Raw genomic sequence first — 27,694 nt, forward strand, 5'->3', positions numbered from 1 at the left:
CAAGAGACCTTCTTTCCTCTCCAGGAGACTGAGCCACACAATGCCACAGAGCTGGCATTCTCAGAGATTCTGGAATGTTCCACATGAGCGTGGAGGCATCTCAAAGAGAATTATCACATCCAAATCCCACCCCTTCTACACATCTGGACCTCCCCCTTAGGCACCTCACAAATGCTGAAGTAGGTAATGAAGCAGTAGCAACAATTTTGCGGGGAGGGGGTACCAGGAATTGAACCCAGGGGCATTTAACCACTGAGCCACATCTCCAGTCCTTTTTTCATATTTTTGTCTAAAAAAAGGATCTCACTGAATTGCTTAGGGCAGCAGCAACAATTTTATACAAGGCAGCATTACTTGCTTCAACTAGCTACTCAAAAAAGTGAAATTATTAAAAGAAATTTAAGGCCATGCCATTAAAGTGGGGAAGGAAGGACAGACTTGGAGAAATAACAGACCTGCCTACTTTCAAGCAGGATTTTCTACTAGTTAGTTAGATTATCAGCAATAAAATAACTTAAGAAATGTAATTTTAAGTTCATGATCATACTTGAAAGCAAAGTACCTGCTCTGAGTCATGGCTGTCCCCACCCAGATAGGGAGGCAGGACACATACTTACCTCGAGGACCCAGGACCCTCACTTCCAATGGGGCCAGACCAGCCTTGCTGCTGTCCACCGTGAAGGACTGTGGGATGCGGGCTCGGACGCCAGAGCCCAGCCCAGGGCCAGCAATTTTGACCTTGCTGGGGTCCACAACATCCTTCACAGGAACTCTGAAGGGGCTGCCTGGAAAACAGATCATGGGATTCTGAGCATGTAGCAATTAGAGACCTACCTATGCACACTCAGAATCGCACCAGGGACCTCAATTTTAATAGGCCTCAGCCAGCTCCTCCTGCCTCACTATGTGTGCATCCATGTGCCTATTCAACTACTATGGAACTCCTACTACATGTAGACACTGTGCCAGGAGTCTACACAGTGGCTAACAGCCCTCAAGGAGCCCAGAAGGCAGGGCAAGGATGATGTGAGCATGCCACTCTAATATCCTACATAACAAATGTGGGAAGGTGCACAAGGTGGAGCACTTAGAATACCAAAGAAAACTATCCAGTAACATCTAAGCTGAGATAGAAGAGGGAGCAGCTATCACCCAGAGGAAGCAGAGAGACAGATGCTTCCAGCAGAGGAACCAGCATGTGCAGAAAACCTAGAGGTGAGGAGAAAGACAGGTTGTTGAAGGAATTGAAGGAGGAGGCTGTGTGTGAGAGGACAGTGAAGAGGACCAGAGAGGACAGGCAGGCCTTGAAGACTATATCCAACCTCTTCTCCCACAAATGGTCCCTGCATCTCTCTCCCTCCAACACAGTCAGTACCCCTCAAACACACACAGTCTTCTTGGTTCCCTGAACAATTGGAAACCAACTGCTTTTTCGATGGACCTGATGCATGGTTAACCCCATGGGCAAATCTGAGGGTCTGACTCCTCCAAAGTGCCAGTTTGAAAGATCAATGAAATAAGGAGAATATAGAGAGATCAGAATACAAAAAAGCACTAAACAGAGGAACAAGGCTGGGTCAGGAACCCTAATGGAACTCCCTAAGAACAGAAAACTCCCCAGAAACAAAAGCCCAGTGTCTGCAACACCAGGCTTTAAGCTGCCAAGTCTCTTGACAAGGGGCTCCATGCACTCTTTGACATCAGCAGGAGTCCTTATGTTTCCCATGATACCTGACAATTGCCAGATATCTAGCAGCCATGGAATCCACAGTTTCTCTGTCATGCATCCTAGAAAGGTTATACTCTGTAGATCTAGGGGTGGTAAATAACAAAGAACACACAAAGAACCAAGACTCTGGTTTCCTAACAACAGCTGAGTTTCAATGGCATCCAGTTTTCCAGGTAAATGAAATAATGGCTGACACTGGCAAAGATGAGCACAGCCCTCTGTGCTGTAGTTTAGAGAAAGAAAATGGAGCTTCATTTCATAGTGACAGCATGAGCACTTCAATGACAAGAGGGCATGGCCAAGGACTACCTCCGAGGCCAAACTCTAAGTCATCAGGGCCTCAGCAAGCATGAAGCTACATGCAAAAGTAAAAAAATTATTCAAGATGGAAGACACTAAGTACTGTCTGCCCATCAGTCCTCTGCTCCCTGCCACAGGCAGACATCACCAATCAATCATGGACGCCCTTCCTCCTGACATACTCTGAATCCCAGTCAACCTGTTGGTCTTGGCAGTCACCAACAGACCACAGTTGGTCCACCACAGGAAACCAATAAGCCATTATAAGCATGACAGGAAACTTTGTTTAAAACCCCACTAGAGGGCTGGGGATGTAGCTCACTGGTAGAATGCTTTCCTAGCATGCTCAGGGTCTATCCCTAGCACTGCCAAAAACACAAACAAAAAAATCCCACTAAAAGAAAAACTGGGCTCATATTTAACCATCCAGAATTCCCATGAAAGTAATTAGAAGCTAGCAGGTCACCAAATGTTTCAGCGCCTCTTGAGTTACCTTAGCTACATAGCTTTATGCTAAGACTACGACTAACAATTAAGTATTTCAGGCTGAGACAGAGCTCTGGGTTTCAGGGGAAAATAAATTCATACACCATTATCATCTGATAGGAAAGCCCCAAATGGGTCTTTTTCTGTTGTCTAATAAGCTCATGGGTCAGTCACTGGAGCCTGAAGTTCACCCACTTCTGCAGGGGAATCCCAAGGCTGATGGCACCCAGCACTTTCCCAAGAGTCAAAAGGAGCATGGTTTGTGCCACAACCAGATGCTCATCTCTACTGCCACCTGCCTAGAGTCACTGTGTCATCTTTCCTGATGCTCAATTCTCTCAAAACTCCAAAACTCCCATGATTTTATCTTGTCACCTAGATCCATTCTTCTTTGTAGCAATTATAAGTTTTAGTTGCATAAACAATAGATAATAAACTCCTTGGGGGTAGGCAGTAGAGGCTAAAATCCCCTGATAATTTTTTAAAATCTCTATTAAATGAGGTTCAAGCACAAATTTGAGGAGAAACTTGTCACTTTAACATCTCATGTGGACATGTGAGTAGACTTGATTTGAGTTGTCAATGCTTTCTGATCCGTGTGAGAGAGAATGATTGAAGGTGTGTGCACATTTACACACGGTAAAGCAGAAAGGACAGAATCAGGGAAGTGTGTGGTCAACTTCCTAGAAATCAATCCAGAAAGCCAACAAGTGGGCCCCTCAGCCTGCCCCTTCCCCTCTCAGGATCATGCCAGCTTATTGAGAGAGAATTATATGAGCCTCTGAGGCTCTTCCCACTCTTGGGTTCCTAAGGTTGGGGCTCTGCCCTCTTCTTAACACTCCTGAAACAAGACATAAGTTGGCTCAAGATCAGTCTTGCAGTCCTTAGACTTGGTCTGCATACCACAGAACTCACTCACCTCCCCTTTAAGACCTTAGGGTAGAGATGGTGATTGTTAGTTAAGCAAACAGAACTATAGCCTGTGGGGATTCCTCTCCTTGGAACAGAAAGTGGAGATCCTCCACTACTAAACTTAGATTTTCTTTACAGTTTCAATCTTTGCAGCAGTGGTTTGAAATCAGGGGTGATTATGTCCTCAAAGACACATGGCAATATCCAGAGACATTTTGGGCTGTCACACGTGGGGGTGGTAGGAGTTTGCTAGAAGCATCTAGTTGGTAGACACCAGGGGTGCTGACAATCATTTCACAATGCACAGGACCATCCTCCACAACAAAATTATCCTGTTCAAAATGTCAACAGTGCTGAGGCTGAAACCCTGTTTTATAGTGAGTATACACATCATCATTAAATAGAAAAGAAATTAATAACTAAGAAGTTGAATTAGTGTGTCTCTGTCAGCTGCCAAGTCTGACAATGGAAGAAAGAAAACAAGATAGACAAGTGAGGTAAGTAACCAAGCCGAAAAGAAGGTGGAGATTTCCAACCCTATAAAGAACCAGCTTTCCCTTTGATCAGGAACTAGGTCCTCTGACCCATGAACAACCACTTCCAGTCAAAACTCTAAGCCAATGCTGTCTGTCAAGCTACTGATCCTACTAAGAGTTGGTATATTCTTGGAAATATAGCCCTCAGGAAAATTCCCCTCTGCAGTTACCACAAATATCAGAATATTTTCCTATTCAGAGAAATAGGCAAAATTAAATCTATTTTCATACAAAATCAGTTAGTGTTTGGACTCCTGTCCACCGCATAGCTTACCAGGGATGTGGGCTGCTCCGTAAGTGATATTGACATCATAATCCCCTGGGGCAAAGGGGATGTACTCGGCACTGCAGCTGCCATCTTTGTTGTCTCTGCAGTTTATCTTCGATTCTGATGGTCCCTCAACAGTTATGCCAAGCCCACCAATTCCTGCCCCTCTGAGGAAAGGGTGGAGAAAAAAGGTGAAAGGTGACGCTAGTCTGCTTATTGCCAGAATTCATTTAAAATCCCTTCATAAGCAACTATCTCATTGAGCCATCCTCACTCTGCTAACATGCTAACACCTCTCTCCCAGGGAATTTCTCAACACTCTAATATAAATACAGCCTTGACCTCTCCTTTTCAATGTTTACCCTTCATTTGTTTTTCTTATCTAGTTGCATTGGCTAACGCTGCAAACATGATGTAGATGCATGCCTTGAGGTTAAAACCCGCTGCCCAAGGAACTGAACCCAGAGCATTGTGCATGCTAACCACTGAGCTCCCCACCCCCAGCCTCCTTTGCAGTTCATTTTAATAGGAATATTTATAACTTTTCCATTATATATGAGGATGGCTATACACTTCTGCATCATCAAATAAGAGGTTCCCATCTAGTCCTAATTTGCTCGGCAGTTTTACAACTGTTATCAATTGTTTTTGGTTCTCTTTATACTTGGTCTTTCTCTGCAACATAGTTTCTATAGAAGAAAATGTCTAACACATTACAACAATGCATTTCACCAAATGATGGCAGACCATAACACATCAGTAGAGTACAGCCATAAAACCTTTTAAAGCAGTTAAATTACACAGGACTACTCCTTTTAGAGACTTAATACATGGAACCCAGGGCTCTGCCTACCTGGTAACAACAGTGAAGACATTAGGTTTGTTGGTGAAGGCCTCTTTCAATCCAGGACCTTGAGCCTGGACCCGGGATGGCTGGCAGCCTTCAGTTACAGCTACTTTAAAAGGACTGTTTGGGATGGGCACATCGTCATACGTCACCTCCACTACATGGAGACCTGTTTTAAAAAAAAAATAGAAATTCAAATTTGCATACAAATCACCTATTTTGGAGGAGTGATACTGTACTTCAGGGTTTTAATCTGTCATTCAAGTCTATGTGCTATACTGTCATGTGAAAAGAGCAGGTTTAAAAAACAACATTCGTATAGATTTTTTAAAAAACACAAACTATTAATACTATTTATGTGGCATAATGCATGCACGCCACCCCAAGCAAGTATCAATATATCTACATTCAATTCAATAATTCTAAGTATATTATCCTAATTTGAGATAACTCCATCCAGCCATTAACCAACACACCATGGGAAACCCATGAAATAGAAAAGAGATGCATCTACAAAACAAATGAAAATATATGTACCAGAACACTTACAAGGATAATATATCCAGGTGATAGTGATTTATGGTACTTTAATTTTTTTTTTCTAATATAGTTGCCAGTGGACCTCTATTTTATTTATTTTTATGTGGTGCTGAGAATCGAACCCAGTTCCCCACACATGCTAGGCAAGCGCTCTACCACTGAGCTATATCCCCAGCCCGGTGCTTTAATTTTTTTATGCTGATTTATTAAAATGTTTTAGAATTCCTAATATTCAGGAAAGAAATTAATATCAAATAAAAACTGCATCAATGAGGAACACACCATGATATCACCCCATAACCTGCTCAGGTAAGGCTAAGGCTAAGCCCCAGCCCATCTGTTATACAAAAAGACCAGCAAGCCAGGCACTGAGTGGGCAGGTGGTCTGCTGAAAAGGACATTTCACATTTCTCATGTCATTTTGTCTGTTGAGATGGGTCCAGGAGACAGGTCTGGGGTCAGCATGGCTCTGAATAAGGGTCACATCCAAGGACAGCACATCTCACCTTTCTCAAAGGGTGTGTACTCCACCTGATAGGTCCCATCAGCATTGTCTGTGACAAAGCACTCGGTGGAGGCTCCCGAGGGGTTGGCAATGTGGGCCTTGATGTGGTCACCCCCTACCTGGGTCAGGGGCCTTGAGTCAACCGTGAAGTCAGTGGTAGCTTCCCGAAACACATCTGCAGAGCAACCACACAGACAAGAATGTCCCAACACCACCTTGCACCCAGTCACAAACCCCAAAACCAAGGTTCTCAACACTAAAATTGAATCTAACTTCAGTGACAGCAGACAACTGGTTTCCTTGACTCTCAAAATCAGGAGTATTAACCCCTTTTCCCCCTTTTCAGGATAGTCTTGGCCTGTAACAAAACAATCCCTTCTAAGGGAGTCTTGACCTGCACACACAGAGGTGAGGTTCTAGGACAAGTTTAAGGGTACTGATAGACCTGCTGTCTACAGCATGTATGGTATTAGCCAGCAACACATTTAAACTATTTTTTCAGTGAAAAATTGACAATGAAATAAATTGTTTCCATATTTAAAAAAAAAAAAAAATCAAGATTTCTGGCTTTGCTATGAAAATCTGGAAAATCTGTGGACAATGCTAGACCCCATTCCCCATGGGGAAACAGAAACAGGGCCGGGCAGCAGGGTAGTCTCTGGGAAAGTAATGTGCTACCCACTTCATGCAGGTCTCCCCACAAACACTTGCCAAAGGTATGTGTCCTCTTACATCTCACCTGACTCCTGTAGGTGTAGCTGGCTGGGTTTGGAGCCCCTGTTTTATGAGTCTCTGGAAACCCTTAAGTTCCAGCCTCTCCTTTTTTTTTTTTTTTTTTTTTAATTATTATTATTTTTATTTAGCTCTTAATTTTTTTCAGATGGCATTTTGATTCATTGTACACAAATGGAGTACATAATTTCATTTCAGCCTCTCCTTTAAAAAAAAAAAAAAAAATTAAACCTACCTTTTCCTTCTATTCCTGGCCCAAAGACTTTGACCCTGCTAGTATCCACAGCGGGCTCCACCTTGACCCGAGCAGGGAAGTGTGGCACAAGCTCCCCGCCATACTTCATGGTCAGTGTGTACATGCCAGCTGTTAGTGGCACATAGGTCACTGCGTAGGTGCCGTCTTTGTTGTTCTGAATGCAGACTTCCGCTTTTGCTCCTGAGTCCGAGATGGCTTCCATGCCCAGCGCCCCAGGACCCGCTTCCGAACAGTCAACACTGAGGAGTCCAGCTTCACCCACTTTCCCGAGCTCCAGACCTGGTCCTGAGGCCACAACCTTAGAGGGGTCGAATGGCATTTCAATGTCAGCTTTGAAGGGGGAGCCAGGTATATGGACTTCTTCAAAGAGAATGTTGACATAGTATTCCCCAGGTTTTGTGGGAAGGTAAGAGACAGAGCAGGTCCCATCACCGTTGTCAGAGCATTCGATTTTGGCCTCGCAAGGACCTTCCACGGTTAGGCCCAAACCTCCAGTTCCGGCTCCTTTGGTGTCAATGGTGAACTCGGCGGGTTTGCCCACAAGCCCACTTTTAAGGCCAGGACCATGGGCCTTCACCTATATGAAGAAAGAATAAAGTTAAATCCCGGCCTGGAAGTGGTACTGTGACTCAGCCAGGCCTGCTGCAACACCCATGACTACAACCAGCACCGAAGAGCACCTCGGCTAAGTGGTCCTTCTCCCTGGTCCTACTGTGTCACTCACTCACACCCCCAGGTTAGAGCCGTGATGCAATGCTATGCATAGCGAGATGGCTAAGAACACAATGGCTGCTGAAAGGCACAGGCAGTAGGCTTGACCTAAGCAACAGGAACTGGGATTGAGATGACAGCCCCACCTCAACTGCCATCCCTTATTCTTCTGAACCATGGGGCTGGATTCTGAGAACAAACATCCTATCCAACAAGCATACACAGGTCCCCCCATCAAGGGCTTGCAGAAGGGCAGACCTCACTGCACCTACGAATGCTACATCTCATTCAACAAATCTTGCACAAAAAAAGTCAATCTGTTTGTTAAAAGGAAGGAGGGATGAAGCATTCATCCGTGACTCAACAACGAAGTCCATTTCACAGATTCACACCATTCAGACGACTAGGGTGGAAAAATCCCAGAACCTTTTGAGACAGGGCTACTAGAAGAAGTGATGAGGATAATGTATTCTTTTTTGGTTCTGGGGATTGAACCCAGGGGTGCTTCACTACTGAGCTACACTCCCAGCTCTTTTAATTTTTTATTTGAGACAGCGTCTCGATAAGTTGCTTAGGGTCTTGCTGAGTTGCTGAGGCTGGCCTTGAACTTGAGATCCTCCTGCCTCAGCCTCCTGAGTTGCTGGGATCACAGGTGTGCACCACCATGCCTGACCTAGATAATGTCTTTTTATATTATGTTATCATAGCCTCTGTAGGGGTGAGCTTAGTCTGTGTGTCAGATGCTGGCCTGAGGCCTTCACGTTCATTGTCTTGCCTCATCCTTATAGGTTGACTTTGAAGCAAGTACCAGTATTAAGACATGAGTGAAGGAAAAGGACTCAGGACCAGGGAGTCCCTCACCAAAATTTCCCAGGCAGATAGATAGAAAGAGTGGAGGTTGGCCCAGCTACCCAGGGGACTCTTCACGCTGATTTATAGGAGAACCATAATTGGCCATTGAGAAACTACTTTCACCACAAAATGAGTTTCCAAAAGTCTTTGCCAGGCAGGACCAGAGAGAAGGACTATGGTATCACATTTGACAACAACTGGGCAAGTTCTGGAAAAAAATCAAAAGCTGACCTTGGTGGGATCGGGTGGCAGCAAGGCCTCCACTGTGTAGGGGCTCCCGGGCACGGGGTGTCCATCGTAGGTCACATCGACGGCATACAGCCCCTCCTCCCGAGGAATGAACTTGGCTGTGCTGCTCTCCCGACCCACCACAGGCGCCACCAGACACGGTACGACCTTCCGAGAGGGGCTCAGGATCGTCACGTCCAGCTTTCCCTGGCCTCCTGCTCCCTTGGTGTCGATGGCAAACTCCTGATCCTTCCCAACCTCGACCCCTGGGGAAGGGAGCAAGTCAAAGTGAGGAGGTGCCCACCTCCCGAGGCAAGAACCATCACAAGCAGGGAAGGACGGTTCTCTGGACATGGGGTTTTGTCTCAGCCTCTTTGACAATGAATGGCAGGTACAGAAAGACTGGATGAACATAACTGCACTTCAGGCTCAACAGCAACTGGCCTAAGAATGAGGGTTAATTAATAGTGATAATAACAACTGTCACTTACTATATGCATTTTATATTCCAGGCATAAACAATAGCACATTGTTGCCTTTGATTTTCACCAAAACTCCAAGGATATTTATTACTAACAAATAGCTTTAACAGGTGGCTACCAAGATGGAACTCAAATCTAAATTTATCTAATCCAACAATCTGCTTTGTGGACTAGGAAATTATAATCTGACACTATCCTCTGTTCTTTACTTACTTGTAGTGTAAACTTGATATGAAAACACACTCATAGGTTCATATTTTATTTAATAATACTTGGCAAGAAATACAATCCTACAGCTGCTTCCCCTACCCTATGAGAAGTCACAGTGCTGGCAAAGGCAGGAACACTGAATCTCATCCTGAGAACTGACGCTGTGGTGGTTTTTGAAAGGTCTTTGCAAAGAAAGTCCACAGGAAACCTAAGTGTTTGACAAAAATGTGGAAGGCACTTTAAAACAAAAGCATGGGGAACACAGGGCCCTGTCACAACCCAGGGTCTTGACTTTTGAACAGCCTAGGGCCTGCCAAAATGGACACTGCTGGACCAGGCAAGGCGTCTCGAGCCTCAGGATCCAAAGGGAAAGAGCCTTTCCTAAGAGGCACTGCACTTTTGCTGCTCAGAGTAAGAACTCTTGGTGTCCAGTGGAAAGGAGTGGCATGTGGATTCGTGAAAGGTTGGGCAGTGACTGCTCCTATGCTCACAGCTGGCTGTCATCACCCACAAAAGCCAACACCTGGAGCTCTTGCTCTGCAGCCTCCAGAACTGGGAGTTGGTCTTCTTCACAAATTGTCCATTTGGGTCACAGATCAATGAAGGTGCTCACTGAGGGTACTGCCAAGACCCTAGAGCAACCCTCAAAGGGGACGAAGGAACACTGCGCTGGGGGCTACACACCAGCCTGGTTGTGCTGGTGGCTCTGAAACCATGTGAATGTGCACTGCAGGGGTCTTTCCTATCTGCGTCCAGCGGTTAACATCAATGAGGAGGATGTAGGTGTGAATGATTTCCAAGATGCACTGCTAACCATAGGGCAGGTTGGCTAACATTAAGGGAGGGCCTGGGTTCAATATCCAGAACCACCAAAAAAAAAAAAAAAAAAAAAGTGGGTTGGGGTTGGGGGTGTACTTGAGTGGGAGAGTGCAAGCTAGCTGGAGACGCACAGGCATAGCAGGATAACTTTAGGCAAAATGAACATTGCCAGATCTTTTCTACTGGCACATCTAGACGTGAGGATACAGAGAGAAGGTGTGGAAGGAGAGGAAACTGAGCTGCCAACTTCGGTCAACCCTAGGAAGTGGGAGAAATGACTCTTATAATGGAATTATCTCGGGGCTGGGGCTATAGATCAGTAGCAGAGCGCCTGCCTAGCACATGTGAGGCACTGGGTTCGATCCTCAGCACCACATTAAAAAAAAAAAATGAATAAAACAAAGGCATTCTGTTCATCTACAACTACAAAATTTTTTTAAATGGAATGAACTCTTAGCTGTAATTTTGTTTTAGACAAAAACTGGATTTATATATTCCTTGTGTAAGAATGATTTTATGAGCACGTGTGAAGCATCTGAAGCTGTAATGAGCATATCAGTGTTGAACACCACACTACTCCTTCTTTTTCTGTTTCAGTTTTTCCATAATAATAATTTTAAAAGGGAACATATCAACCTGAACAAAACAAGTTTACAACAGTAAGATTCTTAACAAACTAAGGGACTACTGGGGATGGGGATGTGTGCTGTGGTCGTGGTTACCAAGCACCAGGGATTTGGCTTTTACGTTTGACTGTGCATTCAGATGCCAAGGAAAGATGGCACAGTAAGAAACTCACACAAAAGCAATAGGCCCCACTTCTTGTCTTAATGAAAACTTCTCACAGCAGCATCTGTAGTTACTGAGGTCTGACTACCTGCCAGCCTCTGAATTATTAGCTCATTTAATTTTCACAATATTCCTGTGAGGTAAAGTGTTCTCATCCACCCACCCCTGCTGTATAAATGAGAAAGATGAGGCCAGAGTCACTGTTGTTTCACAACATGGCCCTTGTTTAAACCCGAGTCTGTCTCACAGCAAAGTTTTTTAAAATAGCATTGGCTTCTCTGTGAATTCATCTTTGCAAGGAAGCCTAACCGCAGCCAGGTTTCCTGATCTTCAGTGACCCTCCCCTCATCAGACACTTACTGTTTTCCAGCCCGTTGATTTTTATCTTGTTCAGATCCAGTGGAGCAGCAACGCCCACAGTGAAAGGGCTTTTAGGGATGGGATCACCACCGTAAGTTACCAGAACCTGCATGTTGCCCTGGAATGAGGAAAAAAAAAAAAGGAGTGCACTTTTAAGTACCAACATGCTCACTGGGTATTTAAACCTGTCTCCAGGCACTTTATTCTTTCCAGAGACACAGTGGGCATGACTCCAATGGACTTAGAGAACATCTCAGACACATTTCTTTGAGCTTTTGACCACATGTAGAGAATAGCGAGAAGCCAGATCAAATAAGAGCAGCTAAAAACAACAGGGACAACTTCATAAGTGCTTACTACTCGCCAAGCACGGTGCTACATGCTCTTTTAATCATTTCATTCATTCTATCTGAAAACAGTTCTAAGGGACTGTTCCTGCTATCATTCCCATTTTTCCAAGAGTGGAAACAACAGTTCAGTGAAGTAAAGGAACTTGATCCCATCACATGCCTGGTAAACATAAGCCCTGGGCCTCGGACCCATGGCACCCACATCTTCCTTGCTGCTCCCATGCCACCTCCCCACCCCAAATGCAGGCAACTTGCCATGGGTCAGCCACTGAGCTGGGGCCTCTAAGTGAATAGAACCAGTTTTCCCATGTCCTGGCAATCAGTTTCGGGCTACCAGGCTGCAAAGGGATCTGCAAAGTGGTTCACCTAGAATTGTTAGACCAGCACACGGTGTTTAACTGCTGTTTCTAGAGAAGGAAAGAAAAGCTGCGAATGCAAAGGCACACTGTGCTATGTGATTGGTAGGTCCCCAGTGGTCACAGAGACACAGCATGGCCATGTGTGCCGCTGTTGTTCTCCTCCTCCTGGTCCCAGACCAGCTGACTGCTGGTTTCCATCCTCCACATTGGCCAAATACCCGTCCACCATGCCAATGCTCCAAGAAAGATTACTGCCATCTCATAGATCAAGTCCCCATCACCTCAATCATCCAGGCATAATGTAAGGGATGCAGGAGGGAGAGATGATTCTCCCTGAGGATCCATCAGGCTCGCTGGCATGCAGGGCCTGTTAAAGGCTGTCGCTGATCAAGCATTAAAAGGGTGTAGCTTTTGGCCTATGTATATTTTCTCACATTCCTTTTGTAATAAAGAAGGGGAAAAAAGCCAAGAAAAAGAATTGGTTGCATCAATGAGGGGGGAAGGATTGATTTTCCAGGATTTTTTAACACTGCATACAAAGCCAATGACCCCCTACCTCAAGGGTATAACATTTCATGGTAAAATGTGCACAGGTCAAATTCAACAGGACTGGGAGTCGGCCAAAGGACAGGAAAGGTCTCCTTGTAATGTTTAAGGGAGGACTAATTACTACTTAATCACTGTGGCACTCCCAACATGCCAACTCTTCCTGAGCTTCAATTTGCCCACGAGTCCCAACTCTTAGGCTTCAAGGCTGACCAGGGGTCCTAGAAATATCTTTTCTCTCACCCCCATGAGTTTTCTGGCCACTTCCCTGAAGTGCTAGAGAGGGAAAAGTTTTCTTCCAGTTAAGTCAGCCCATCTCATAAAAGAAAGTATGTTTTCTTACCAGTCACAAAAGCAAAACAAAAATTCAGATAGGAAATTAACTCTTAAATAACCTAACAACGGGGAAGGAAAAAAACCTCCAAGATTTGCACCTCTAGTACTGATAACATTTCCAGTTACCGATAACATTCCCCAAGGTCCAGCTAAGGAATGGATTGTTTTTTCCTCATCACAGGGCTATAAATGAGGGCTGCCTAGGCAGTGACCACCTGCTCATTCCACCAAGATGTTGCTGACTGCAGGACAGTTTTATTCTCCCTCTACGTGCTTCTGAGACCTGACCCCTTATCTGGAAAACACAGAAACACAAGGACCCTGACCCAGCAGCTCAGATGAGGATGAACTGAGAGACACAGCACAGCATCCTCTCCTCCAGAGCTGCCTGCAGGAAGTCAAGGTTACCACATGAAGAACATTTCAAGCCAGGCTTGGTGGTGGATGCCTGTGATCCCAGGGACTCAGGAGGCTCAGGCAGGAGATCAAAAGTTCAAGGCCAGTCTCAGCAACTTAGTGAGACCCTCACCCATTTAGGGAAACCATGTCCCCTAACATGTCTCAAAAAACAAACAATTAAAAAGGGCTGAGGACATAGCTCAGTGGTAGAGTACCCCTGGGTTCAATCCCCAGTACCAGGGGTAGAGGGGAACTCAAGGTAGAGATTATTACCTCAAGAGGCTCTGTGAGCTCATGGGGTTTTCCTGAAGGTACCCTAATTCCTAGTGGCTCCAAACACAGCAGGTACCGAATTTGCTGCCACCAACTTCTCAAACTGTTCTGGGTTGGGGAGCTTGGGTTAAGAATTTGAAGCCACTTGAGGCCATAGACAACCAAAGTAAAGGAGGCAAAAGTCCTCAGGAAAATAATTACCTGTCCCTAATAATTACCTGCCTTTGTGTGACCTCAAGGAGGGTCCTCAAGCTTCAACCCACTCCACTAAGTGGAGTTCCGACCACCCACTCTATCTTGACAAAAGCAGACACCTCCACCAACCATACACGTATAGGCAGGTGAGCTATTGCTCAGGGACCCTGCAGGGAAGATCAGCAGCCTTGCAGGTGTCAGGGAGCAAAAGCCAGCAATCAACCTGAGGGGCCAGTTTCTTCAGGTAGGCAGGGTAATGGTTCCTCGCAGTCTATTCTGAGGTGGAAGCACCCACCCAGGCACCCGTGCCTCTCCACGGAAATCAAGTAGCTGCCTTTCTGGAAAGTTCCAGTCTATTATTATCAAAAAACACCATGATGCCAGGGGCATCAGCTCTCAAAGTAGGCCCCCCTCCTCCATGGAGGGGGCAGCTTTCTGGCCTCTTAACCACATCCAAGAGCAACAACTCACAGGCAAACTTCCTGTACCTGATCTTGAGCTTTTAGCTGCTCCTCAGAACGAGGACGTGCCAGCCCAACTCTTCTACCGATTACAATGCTCCTAGGCCATCTCTGTATCACATCGAGGCATCACATTGTTGATCCACCCTTTCAGTCATTAATCCATATGGAGTACCTATGACGCCAGACCCAGGGCTTGGGGTTAGGGATGGGAAGACACATGTAGGACATGATATCCTATCCCTGGAGAACTCACAATCCAAGAGAAGAGATATCATCCGTTTTCTTTGCTACAGAGAAATAGGCAGAATTGCAAGTATCCCAAATAATGAAACTAAAAACCGCACTCTATACTCCAAACAAGAAGGACCCAAGGGGCCCCTTGACAGCTACTCACACGAAAGGCAACAATTAACACCAAGACTCTACCAGCTCCTCAACATATCATGGCCAGCATTTGAACAAACAGCCCCCAGAAGCTACTGAGTGTGCCAACAGTTCTCAAACCCACTGCGATCAGAGAACTAGATGAATTTGACCTAGAGGTGACTGAAGTAAAGAGTCTCCCACTGAAGCAATACTTCAAATGCGATGAAGGTGGCTCTTGACTTTCACCTGAACTGACAATTGGGTGCACAGGGCAATGGGTTCTGCTATGCTTTCCAGGGTACACATCAAACTGACTTTGTCCTGATGTGCTAACAGCACAGTCAAAATACAGGAAAGCATATTATAAAACACAAGTCACGGGTTGGGTATGCAGATCAGTGGTGGAGCACTTGTCTAGTGTGGCCAGTCTTGGTTTAATCCCCAGTACCACACACACACACACACACACACACACACAAAAAAAAAAAAAAAAAAAAAAAACAAAAAAAAAAAAACATGCAAGTCATGAACTGTTTTTTAGAAGCATATATGACCTTGTAACCTTGGTCAGTGTGCATGGCCATGACTTTCTGGTCCCTTTTCCTAAGGCATGTGGAGAACTGGCAACAAAGATGAAATCAAGGTAATGATGGTGGTAACGCCCTCCATCAGACCTAAGAACCATCAACAAGAAAATAACTACCTACTTTCTATTGAGCAGACTGGGCTGGGGAGATAGCTCAGTTAGTAGAGTGCCTGCTTTGTAAGCACAAGGCCCTGGGTTCGATCCCTAGCACCCAAAAAAAGAAAAAAAAAAAAAGAAATCTATTGAGCAGACTGATGTGAAAAGGACAGTCTAGCTTCAGAAGCATTAGTTTTATTACTACAATAAGAAACCCCTCCTTAGGATTTTTTAAAGGCACAGGAATCACCAAGTCTGGAGACAAAAGGTCACATTCATAATGTGGCATGTAGAACCTGCCCTAGAGAACTCCTTCCACTGCCAGGGAAGTTCTCAGAAAAGATTCAGTCCATAAGGAGAACAGTTCCTCGAAGCAAGAATACTCTTACCATCCCCTCATCCTCCCTGTTCCCTTATTCTTCCCCACTTGACTCTTGCTAGCTCCACAGGGTGGGGCCAGGAGGAGTAATGCCTCCTGAGCAGTCTCTGCAGTCAAAACTGCCCTTGTTAACTTATAACTGGCGTTTCTAACACAAGGACTCCTTCCCTTCAGAATGGAGGAATTTCAGGGGCTTAGAACAACTGTTCACAACACTAGGCATGAGTATGAAAATCCAGTCTTTTCTGCCAGGATGTTTATTGTCCAGATTCTAGGGGTATGAACATGAAGCAAAACTAAATTTTTTAATAATTATCATAGGTACCGAGTTTTAGTTTCATAAAAGGAAAAGAGTTGGGGTGATGGATGGTGGCAGAACAAAATGAACGTATTTAATACCACTGAAGGGGTAGCTTTAACATGGTTAAGATGGCAAATGTTAAGTGTATTTTACCATGAAAAAACAAAATACTGAATTTTTAAAATTTTAAACAAATAAACATAAACTTGTTACTGAGGGGTGTTTTGTTTTGTTTTTAAAGATCCTTATCACAGAAAATAATTAGAGTAAAACACTCTAGATGGCAAGATCCAGTTGAATTTCTGCATTTTGTAAAGGGGAACAATGTGCTGCCCTGAATAGTGCTTTAGGGTTCAGGGACTAAAAGACTGAACCGGCTCTTTGAGAAAAGACCCCACTAAAACATCTCATAAAAGGGTAAACTAGGCCAAAAAGGCTGGCAAGGAAAAACACAGGTGTGGCAGCTCTTTCTCTGTGATTAATTAATGAAAGACCGAGAGCCAGCTAGGAAGTTGGGGGCAGGGAGGGAGAGGAGGGAGGGGGAGAGCGAGGGAGAGAGCAAGAGAGAGAGGGAAGGCGGGTGTGTGTGTGTGTGTGTGTGTGGTTAAGGGTTACGTGTTGGGTCCTAAACATCAAGAACTCAGCACTGCTCTGACAAATCCCCAAATGGAGGTGGAGATGTGGGACTGGCTTCCTGGTTCTTCTTCAGGCACTGCATGGGTTTGTAGTCAGTGCTCTCCCAGAGGGTCACACAAAAGGCAAGAGGAGCCACCTCCTGCAGCCAAGCACCTCCACAAGCACCAAATCACTCCTCCTAGGTCCAAGGCACAGCACTGCCTGGAAAGGGGCCTGGTCAACAGGGAAGGGGACAAGAAGGACTCTACCTGCTGAGTGGGCGTGTATTTAACGGTGTGAGAGTAGTCATAATTATCGATGATATCCACATCCTTCACGGCGTCACCAGGAAGGGGGCTGTTGAACTGCACGTTGAGTGGGGCCTTCCCGGCTCCCTTGGTGAAAACAGTGAAGTGGGTTGGTTTTCCATTTTCCACACCTGGAAGGACATACCGTGAAGTGGGGAGACAGGGCTGGCAGACAGGTCTCAGACACTTCTAGAACCAGTCTGACAGGTTCAATAGTACCATTCCACCATGGCAGCCAGCCAATAACTAGGCCAGTCCATGGCTCAGGCAGGTGCAATCCCCCTGCCACATCAGAACCATCTATGGACATAAGTTATCCAGGCCCCAACCAAACATCCCCAATGCCACTGGCCACAGAAGGCCCAGGACAGCCTCACCCATGCCTTCTTACCTGCTCTGCTGAGGCCCGGGCCTTCTGCCTTCACTTTGCTGGCGTCATGGGAAGGGTCAACTTTGACTCTGAAAGGGCTGGCAGGAATTTCCTGTAGCAGAGACATGGTGTCAGAAGGAAAGCCCCCTGAGCAACTGCCAGCTTAGCCTTCTGCCCAGATGCAAAGGACAAACTTTAGCATGACATATACTTCAGCGGGTGGTAAGCCAACTTCTCTGACTGCCAGAGAAGTCTGCATACCCTAGTATCACATAAGACCATGACAGGTCCTTGCTAACGCCTGGATCCTGACAATATCAACAGAACTGAAGACTCTGATCCTTTAACACTGGGTGTTAGGTACTGAGGATGAAAAACTACAACCCAGAATAAAACCAAAACTGAGAACAATTATGAAGACAGGGGAAGGAAATATCCTCCAGGGATAGTTTAGAATTAATGTTTGGGAACTACAAGGAAATAAATAGAAATAGATTATTATTCTTCAAAAAGAAAGTTACAGACTATCAGGATAAAGGCAGAATAAGTTAACTGAAGTCAACTCAAGACCATTACATTTAGGCACAGAATGTTCTCCTGAGGTTCCTGTTTTTATGCAAATGTAATTATCAGGATTTCAGAATCTCGTTTCAGGGTACTGATCACCCTATCATCACTGCCATAAACCTAACACTTCAAAACACCTCTCTGTATAAAATTTTAATAGAGTGGTGCACACCTGAAATCTCAGTGATTTGGAGAGGGTCAAACAAGAGTGTAGCAAGTTTGAGGCCAGCCTCAACAACTTAATGAGGCCCTAGGCAACTAAGCAAGACCCTGTCTAAAAATAAAAAAGGCTGGGATGCAGCTCACCGCAAAAAAAATAAAATAAAAAAAGCACAGAGGTTTCAAACAGGCCTAAGTAGAATATCTAGAAGCTATATTTTAATCAAAATCTTGAGATACCACTTTTAAAAAAATTTTTTTTTAGTTGTAGATGGACACAATACCTTTATTTTATTTATATGTGTTGCTGAGGATGGAACCCATTGCCTCACAGGTACCAGGCAAGTGCTCTACCACTGAGCTACAACGCCAGTTCCTTGAGATAGCTTTTAACAGTCTCTTTCTAGAACCCGCTTTTAACCATTGACTTCTTTTAGAAAGTGGCAACAATTTAATTTTTTCCCCCTTTTTGACTTTAAGGAACCAGAGAAAATCAGAGTGAAATTCTCAAGACACCTTCCTTATTGCTAAAAAACCCAAAAGGAGATACACAAACAGGTAGCCTCAAAGAACTCAGGCCCACTTTCCTCTGTTTCCTCCCAGGCCCCAACACATACCTGTGATGCAAAGAGAACTTTGATGGTGTATCGCCCGGCAGCAGGCGGTACATATTTGACTGTAAACGTGTCATTCGCATTGTGAATAATGTCAAAATCCACGTCTTCCTCATCCTCACTTAAAACCCGGGCATCACACTTAATGCCAACACTGACATCACCTAGAAGAGACCAGTTTATTAGCACCAGTTTGCAAGAAACAACATGTCCTTTGCATCACTTGTAGCTCAAGCTAACACCCTAAAAGAGCAATAGGGAAGTTTCCAGTAGAAAACCTAAGTAAGAAAGGGAAGGTGGTAAGTTAGGGCTTCGGAAAAGGGATGGAGGATTAGGAAGGATGAGTCACCAAGGAACCAACACAGTGTTCATTAGGTGAACAGTCACCTAGGCAGAGGGACTACTTCCTGGCTCAAAGTTCGCTGGCCCTCCAAAAGTTACAAAAACTTCTTTTCTCAAACAGCAACACTCACAGGGTTGAGGGAAGCACAATCTCACCTTCCCCAGCCTCAGTACAGTCCACTGTGAAGTGAGTGGGCTCATTTGCCTTCAGACCACTTCTTTCCACACCTGGTCCAAACACTTTAACCTTCTGGGGATGGCTTCCTTGCCCAATGTTGACCTAGAGAAGACATGAAGAAAGTCATCAAATACTCTTCCACATGGACCCAGCAAAACATGGTTAGAAATCAGTCCTTTGGGGCAGCCTAGACCATGCCCCGCTTCAAGGTCCACCAAGGATGGGTCTCGCCATGTGGAGTCCAGACCTGGTGAACAGCCAAGTTTTTTCATACATCAGCCAGGATTTGCCCCACAACCTACCCTGTAGGGGCTGTTTGGGATATTCACACCACCCCAGACCACGGCAATGGTGTGCTTGATGGCCTTAACAGGGGTATATGAGCAGGCATATGTTCCGTCCATTCGGTTCTTCATCTGGATGTCGATGGGCTGGCCTTCTCCATCCTGTAAAAGAGCCAGAGCTAGGAATAGAGGTGTCTTTCACATAGTCACATGGTCTCCACCAAACCAGGTCACCATACATTCACCCAAAAAAACTTGATGGAGCAACCACAAAATGCTAGCTCTCGCAATACAATGACAACATCTGACAAAATATTACATGCCTGTTTTTTATTTGTTGTTACTTTGTGAGTTTTTTTTTATTTGTTTGCTTTTGAGATGGGGTCTCACCATGTTGCTTAGGTTGATTGAAACTCCCGGGCTCAAGTGATCCTTTCTCCTCAGTCACTCAAGTGCAGGGACTACAGGCACGTGTCACGTGTCTGTTTACTTATTTTTAATTATTAAGAGCAAATCTGCCCCCAGCCGCCAAAAAGCCATAGCTACTCAATGCTTCTTAAATTTCAATTTCTGTTTTTAATTCTTTTGGCCAATTCCAATTAAATTAAACATTTTTTTATTTTGTTTACAAACTTCCTAACAAGACCTAAGTCGATTCAGTCAAACTGAACGATATTACAGAGTAGTCTGAAACAATCAACACATCTTTCCACAGAATACAAATCATAAAGATCATGAAAAACACCCTGCTTTATGTTAGTCTCATTTAATCCTCATGTAACTCCATGAGATAGTATTCTGATCATTCTCAATGTGTGGATGAGAAAACTGAGGATCAGGTACATTGAGTGACCTGCCATAACACTTTTTTGGGGGGCATCAGGGTACTGGGGATTGAACCCAGAGGTGCTTTATCACTGAGCCACATCTCTTTCCATTACTTTCAACCTGACAATTACCTGCACAGGTGGCCTCCTAAAATTTACCTGAGCAAATATCTTTAAGGGAGCTTTTCCAGCATTCTTAGGATCCACGGTGAACTCAGCTGGGTTGTTGACGATGCACCCAGATCTCTCCAAACCGGGTCCATAAGCTTGGACCTGGGGGAAAGGAACAATATTATTCTCTTTCTGTACCATGCCCCAAATAAGGCCCTATAACCTGTAAATAAGGGGAGAACAAAATGATTTGCGCCTGATTTTATGGTATCCATGTAACAGGATGGTTACAGGAAGTAAAATGCTACAATAGGCCGTAACTTAAAGATAAATAGTATCATTAACCTTCCATGAAAACTCTAAAACCAGGGCCAAACCAGTCCAGGTCCCCTTCCTTATTCTGACAGAACTTGTAGTAAGTGGGGCAGGAACCTTCAGCCATGCCCAGTTTCAATGTTCTCACTTTGAGGAAATTCAAAACCTTTCAACAGAGATAAGAGTCCAAAAATCTGCAGCCACCAGGAAGCAAAGGACTAGCAGCTAGTTGAAGAAAGGTAGTCACCAGCCCAAACTGACCTCAGCCTCTGCAGAACTGCCCCAAAGAGGTCAAAATCAGCACACAGGGGATATGGGGTCACCTATTTGAAGGCTTGGCTCAGACTTGATGATTAGCAACCTACTAAAGGCTTGAGAGGAAGGCCTTGGAAACCCTGATCCAATGTGAGAGAAGAGGAGCTGAGGGGAAAAAACCCTTATCTATGGAGCACCTTGAAATGATAACTACAGAAAGTGGTAAGATTGAAATAGGATGCTCCAGATTGCAAGAAATTAGCAGCTGTGGAGCCCCCTACACAGGTCGGGTATTGTGCTAACAGCTATCTTTCTGCATGTGATTTTGAATTATCCCAGAAGCTCTAGAAAGTAGACCCTGCTCCCATCATCCCCATTTTATAGCGGAAGATGCCAAGAATCGGGGAGGTAAATTACTTGTCCAACATTACGAAATGCTAAGAGTACCAGCAGAATTCAAATTTAGACCCATTCCCTTCCTAAAATCTCAAAAGTCCTTCTCTGCCATGCTGCTTATGGCAATTCTGCAGGCCTGGGAGCTAAGGGAGTGCCAGGGCCAGAGAAGACAGGACCGAACAGGATAGGCAGCCCACCAGGTCTGGGTTGTAGTCTCCTGTGGCAGGGTGGATGTAGGCCATGTATGGGCTGTCCTTGATATCTTCGTCATCACACATGATGTGGACAGCATATTCTCCAGGCTCTTTGGGCCAGTATTTGACATCACATGATCCATCATTCTGGTCATCGTACTCAATCTTTGCCTGGGAAGGGCCTTCAATGGCAAATCCTGGGGATGGGGTGGAAAGGCCAGCCTGGTTACATGGCAGGAAGCATCTATTCTGTTACCACCAGTTCATTTCCTCTGTCTCCCCAAAAGCCAAGCATTGGCCAGAAAAATAAAATTTGTTTGTGTTCCTTTTCCATAAAACCAAGGTCACCAGGTTTTACTGGAGATGGAAGGGTTGATTAGATATACTTGTTTCTTACATCATCTAATGGGGGGGGTTGGGTGTGAACCAGCAAAATTTTCTGTTGGTAATATGGTAAGACGTGCCAAAAGCCTTAAAGTGACACCCACTTGTTGCCTGAACAAAACCTCTTCTGGGTTTTTATCTAAAGGAAATAACTGAGAATATGCACTCAGCATTGTTTATAGAGCAAATCCTGGAAATAACTGGAGAGCCCAACAATAGATAGATCCATACAATGGAATTCCATGGGAGCCACAGAAAATGGAAGGCATACCCCATATTTATCTGATGCATAAAAATATAAAGACTTCCCCTAGATAGCTCAGTTTACGTGGCAAATCAATGTTTGTATACGTACGTACGTGAAAAAAGTCTGGATAGATATACCAAAAGATACTATCTGCAGACGAGAAGAATATACCAAGATGATTCCTCTTTCCAGTATGGAAAATTAAATATGATTTTTAATTTTTCCCTTTTTTGCTAATTGCTTTACCTAAAATGGTCACTAAACTATAATATAATAGGTCATTAAATCATTCAAGGGCCAAATCTGGCTGTTGATTTTTATAAATATAGTTTTACTGGAACAGGACCATAGTCATTTACATATTTTCTACAGATGCTTTTAGGTTACAATGGTAGAGTCACATATTTGTGACAAAGACCTTAACAGTCCACGAAATATTTGCTATCTGGCCCTTTATGGAAAAGATTTGCTGAATCCTAATCTTAAATGATCATATATAAAGTTGGATGTGTATGTAAAATATATTATGGTCCACAGAATATTTAGTTTCCAAATTTTAAATTTTGGCAAAATTCACTCATTCATTCATTCATCTAAACTAAGGGCAGTCAACAATATTTGCTAAGTGATTACTATGTTCCAAGAACTGTTTAGGCATAATACCCACACAAGGCCTCTGCCCTCAATGTCTAGTAGATGAATAAATACTGGTACCAGAGGCAGTAGAAACTGGAAAGACAAGAGGAAAAAGAGAACTGGATTTGTATAGTAGCACCCAGAGAAGGCCTTGAGTGGTTAGGAGGTCAGGAAGCTAAGGGTGCTGAGGTTGGACAAGGCCCCCACACCCAGCCTAACACTAGACACCCCATGCCCTATAATCCTCAGCCATCCAGAAGCTGCTGGTCAGCTGCTTCCACTTACCCAGAGACCCCACTTCAGAGCCAATGGATTCCACCACAAAGTCTGCTGACCTCCCGACAATTCCACCATGGAGGCCAGGGCCCCAAGCACGGACTTTCTGCATGCCTGCTTCAGGACCAACTTGAACTTCAAAGGGGCTAGAAGGAAGGGAATAGAAGCGACATTTTTTCTTTTCTTTTCTTTTTTTAGAAGCGACATTAAAGAAGAGTGATGAAGGAACTGACTACAGCTAAAAACTCTTAACACACATTCTTCCCACTTACTGATCCTTTCACCAGGAGTCCCAAACTCCAGGCAAACTCTTCCTCCACAAAGGTCCCCCCCAAAGCCATTATTATGTCAACAATATAATGTAATGTGGCTGCCTCGGGAGCTCAGGGGCCACTGGGATGGCACTCAAGCCTCAGTCCTTGCATATCCTGCTGGTCTCTCCAGAACATAAGCCCTGGAGAGAAAAAAAAAAAAGCCCAGTCTTCTCCATATCCTACTTTTGCTATAACAAGAAAAATAGGTTGAAGAGGTGGGATGTTTTAGATATGAAGTGTGCCCCAAAAGTTCCTGCATTAACACAGGAGGTGAAATAATTAGATTATTAGAGTTATAACCTTATTAGCTATAAGATGATGGATTAATAATTCAAATGAGGGCTGGGGTTGTGACTCAGTGATAGAGCACTTGCCTAGCATGTGTGAGGCACTGGGTTCAATTCTCAGCACCACAAATAAATAAATGAATAAAATAAAGGTCTATAAACATCTAAAAAATTAAAAATATTTTCTTTTTTTAAATTTGCATGGATTACTGGGTGGTAACTGTAGGAAGGTGACGCATAGTTAGAAAGTAGGTCAATGAGGGTGTGCTGTGGGGATTATGTATTTTGTCCCTGTGTCCTTGACTGTCTTCTCTCTGGTTCATGGCTACAATGAGCTAAGCAGTTTTCCTCCACCATAACCTTCTACCATGATGTTCTGCCTCACCTCAGGCCCAGAACCATGGACTAAACCTCTGAAATCACCATCCCAAAATAAGCTTCCTCCTCTAAGTTGCTCTTGTCAGGTAATTTGGTCACTGCGACATAAAGCTGACTAGCACAACAGGTTTTATCACATGTGCAAACAAACATGCTTTAACTTTGTTGTGGGAAGTTTTTTAAAAGTCTGCCTAAACACTAAGAACTCTATACAATAGTCCCCACTTATCCTTGGCATCATTTTCTAAAAATTACATGCAGTCAAATGCAATCCAAAGTACGTATCAGTAGGTCAACAGTAGCCAATGCTATGCTAGGAAACCTACATCCTTCTCTTTACCTTATCACATTAGCACAAAAAGAGTAAGCACAGCACAGGAAGATACTTTCAGAAGGACTATATCCATATAACTTTTATTACAGTATGTTTTTATAATTATTTCTATTTTATTAATTACTGCTGTTAATATGCTTATTTTATCAATCAAACTTATCACAGGTATGTATGTCTAGGAAAGAACAAAGAATATATAGCTTGGCAATGACCTGCATTTCAGAGATCCACTGGGAGTTTTAGGACATAACCCTCATGGATAAGGGGGCCTACTGTAATGTTCGAATATTTCTCGAGGCAAACTAAACTATTCAGAATGTAAAGCTGCCCCCAGGAGAGCTGGAAAACACTTGAGTGCAGAGTGGAAATTTCACTGCCCACAAAGCAAAGCTGTAGACAGTGTCCCTTGGTCCCTGACAGCACTCACGTAGATGGTTTTAATGTAAACCATAGCAGACTGTGCCTCCGTGGCATTTGTGAACAGAGGCATTCATTGAAAAAAGAGAATCTCGGTTTATACGAGGGTGTACACACACAGTCCATTGCTCTCTATAACCGCCTTCTGGCTTCCCTGCCTCCCACTAGCCCTGAACCACCAGCATTTGATTTAAAGTAAGGCAGCTGAAACCACAGCAACTTTCTGCTGCTTTTGAGAACAAGCCAAGTGTCTGTGTGCTGCTAGGCTGGAGCAGGGGTGGGGGCAGCTTTTGACAAAGGAGATCTCTTTCTTTCCTGCAGTCTGGGAAGCAGCAGCCTGTGAGTCTACCCTGAGCAGAGTATACCTCGGGAGAAGATGCATCCCCAGCATCACCATTCCAGGACTCACCTCTTTGGAATGTGGTGTCCCCCCCAAGTGATGGCAACACTGTACTTCCCTGGGGTGCTGGGGTAATACTCAAATGCATAGACGCCATCCAGAAAGCCTTTCTGCTTCACCAGCTCCTCCAGGCCCTCTGTGGGAAGGAAGCACACAATCTTTCCATAGCAATCCTAGCCTCACAATGATGATAAGAACAGAAAGGTAGTGATATCCATAAGGCACAAGCCATCTAAGAACCAAGTGGGCCACTGCAGAGTGTCAGACCCTAAAAAATCTGGGAGAGAACTCCAAAGCTAAAAGCAGACCCATCTCTGCTTCAAAGTATAAAGAAATGGAAGATTGCATAGCAAAGTGGCTTTGGACAGTTCTCTCAGCTATGAGGGCACTGAGGTGCTGAACCTCCTGGATCTATGCAAAGAGAAATCTAGTTACATTTCAACATTTCCCAATAGTTACCCTTCCAGCCTCCCTCAAACACTGGGGAGGGAGAACCTTTATGAGTATTTGGTTTGAATCATGCATCCCAGGATATGTTTTTTTTTTTTTTTTTCCTTTTTTTGCTAAATCTGGACAACGAAAGCCATAAAGCCCTTGTGTATGCTATCTATGAGAAGATGGGTTTTAAATGCTACACCACAAACCCCAGGCCCAGCCATCAGGCAGGAACTTGTTTTATGTTGAGCCCTGAGGTTTGGCCAGGAAAGCCGTTGAGTCAAGCAAGTCTCCAAGGTCAGGAAAACATGTCTCCCTGACTCCTGTTGCAACAAGCTGGGAGGGAGGGTAGCCGCAGCATAGCTTGACTCCAGATCTGGGCAGTCTAGAACCTTGGATGTCCTCAGGGCACATTCTGCTCCAAAACTTGGTGCTCTGAGATCAAACATTAACTTTTTGGAACTTCAAACCCTTCTGCCCCAATTTGATGGCATCACAGAAGGTGAGAAAAACCCACCAGTAAACTATACTTGCAACCAGAAATGCAGAAGTGCTTCTGTTCCAGGGGAAAACTTGTGAACAGGGAAGATACTCAACCTCACGTCTCCTATCTTCCTCCCCAAAAGAGGGAGTAAAGAATGGGCCGCTGGGTTTAAGTTGCCTTCCATGTATTTATCTACAAAGAAAACTTCAACTGGGAGAATATGATTCCCCTTCTAGAAGCACTAATTGTAGTAACTGACGTAATTTCAGTCAATAAAATGCAACCTGTATTGGGGAAATCATCAGCCTTGGAGACTGAGTTTGAAATGCAGTTCAGATGCCTACAAGCTATGTGATCTTGAGTTAAGAACCTTCTGTTCAGGGGCTAGGTATCCTCAAAGAAAAAATGGATCACTTCAAGTTGTTCCCACAGCAACATTTCCCTAACTCGTTCACCACTTTCTCTACTCCCAGAAGTGTTAACATTATGTAAGGCTATCAAGTCGCCCACAGTTCTAGCCCATATCCAGGGCAGACAATACTAATCAATTTCTGCTCCTTTACCCATGGAAGCCAGAAAGTCTCAAATCTTTGTTATGGTTCTTTGGGATAAATCAATCTGGACGTGGGGTGAAATCCAAAATACCATGATTGAAAAATTAGACAAAACCACACCTGAGATGGAGAAAGAAAGGAGCACTTACTAGGACCCTTCACGGTCACACTGAGCTCTCCACTTCCAGCAGCTTTGGTGTCAACCTTGAAGTCTGCAGTCTCCCGGATGCGGACACCTTTGGGCTGCAGGCCTCGGCCACTGGCCCGGCAGGCATTTGGACTGCAGGCTGCAAGCACAGTTTGGACAACAGTTCTACCTTTCAGTCTTTAGGCACAGATGAAAAAGCCAAGGTAACTTGGAGCCACCCACCAAAAAAATGTTTGCTTTGCACAAAGAATATGCAGCAGTTGCCCAAAACCAGGGGTGCCATTCAGGGAGCACTCTAACCAGCAAAGAAGGACACAGCGTAACCTTGTCCAACCACACCACAGAAGGCTGGGGAAAGTTACTTTGGCAATAAAAACAGGAGAATGCAGCAAATCTGCACTGTGCTCCTGAGTCCTGGCATTTAGCCTTTCACAGGGTAGGGGGAGGTTAGGACTGAATGCTGGACATTATTCAAACCTCATTGCCATTCTCAAGGGCCCAGTAATTGGGAAGGCTAGACTTTTTCAAGTTGACTTAGAAAATATAGTGCTTGAAAATATCTGTGTTCCAAACCCTGGGTCAGCCATTTCTAAAGGTCTAATCATTGCTGTTGTCCACCACATGAACAGCCAGACAAAACAACAGAGAGCCAA

At 44.5% G+C, this 27,694-nt stretch overlaps 1 protein-coding gene across 7 annotated transcripts in view; it reads right to left on the reverse strand.

Moving 5' to 3' along the window:
* Nucleotides 1–27,694, reverse strand: part of Flnb (filamin B) — a 150,178-nt gene that overhangs the window by 35,803 nt on the left and 86,681 nt on the right. For all 7 annotated transcript variants that reach the window (XM_047530203.1, XM_047530202.1, XM_047530201.1 and 4 more), the window contains exons 9-25: nt 27,043–27,180; nt 25,430–25,556; nt 23,300–23,436; nt 21,751–21,944; nt 20,636–20,749; nt 19,668–19,811; nt 19,344–19,467; nt 18,849–19,009; nt 17,527–17,617; nt 17,097–17,266; nt 11,563–11,680; nt 8,906–9,168; nt 7,091–7,688; nt 6,125–6,298; nt 5,085–5,247; nt 4,238–4,398; nt 618–785 (exon numbers count right to left, since the gene is read on the reverse strand). In XM_047530203.1, coding sequence (XP_047386159.1) covers nt 618–785; nt 4,238–4,398; nt 5,085–5,247; nt 6,125–6,298; nt 7,091–7,688; nt 8,906–9,168; nt 11,563–11,680; nt 17,097–17,266; nt 17,527–17,617; nt 18,849–19,009; nt 19,344–19,467; nt 19,668–19,811; nt 20,636–20,749; nt 21,751–21,944; nt 23,300–23,436; nt 25,430–25,556; nt 27,043–27,180 — 3,045 coding nt within the window. The remainder of the gene's footprint in view (nt 1–617; nt 786–4,237; nt 4,399–5,084; nt 5,248–6,124; nt 6,299–7,090; nt 7,689–8,905; nt 9,169–11,562; nt 11,681–17,096; nt 17,267–17,526; nt 17,618–18,848; nt 19,010–19,343; nt 19,468–19,667; nt 19,812–20,635; nt 20,750–21,750; nt 21,945–23,299; nt 23,437–25,429; nt 25,557–27,042; nt 27,181–27,694) is intronic.

This window comes from Sciurus carolinensis, chromosome 17 (genome assembly GCF_902686445.1).
Source record: "Sciurus carolinensis chromosome 17, mSciCar1.2, whole genome shotgun sequence".
NCBI lineage: Eukaryota > Metazoa > Chordata > Mammalia > Rodentia > Sciuridae > Sciurus > Sciurus carolinensis.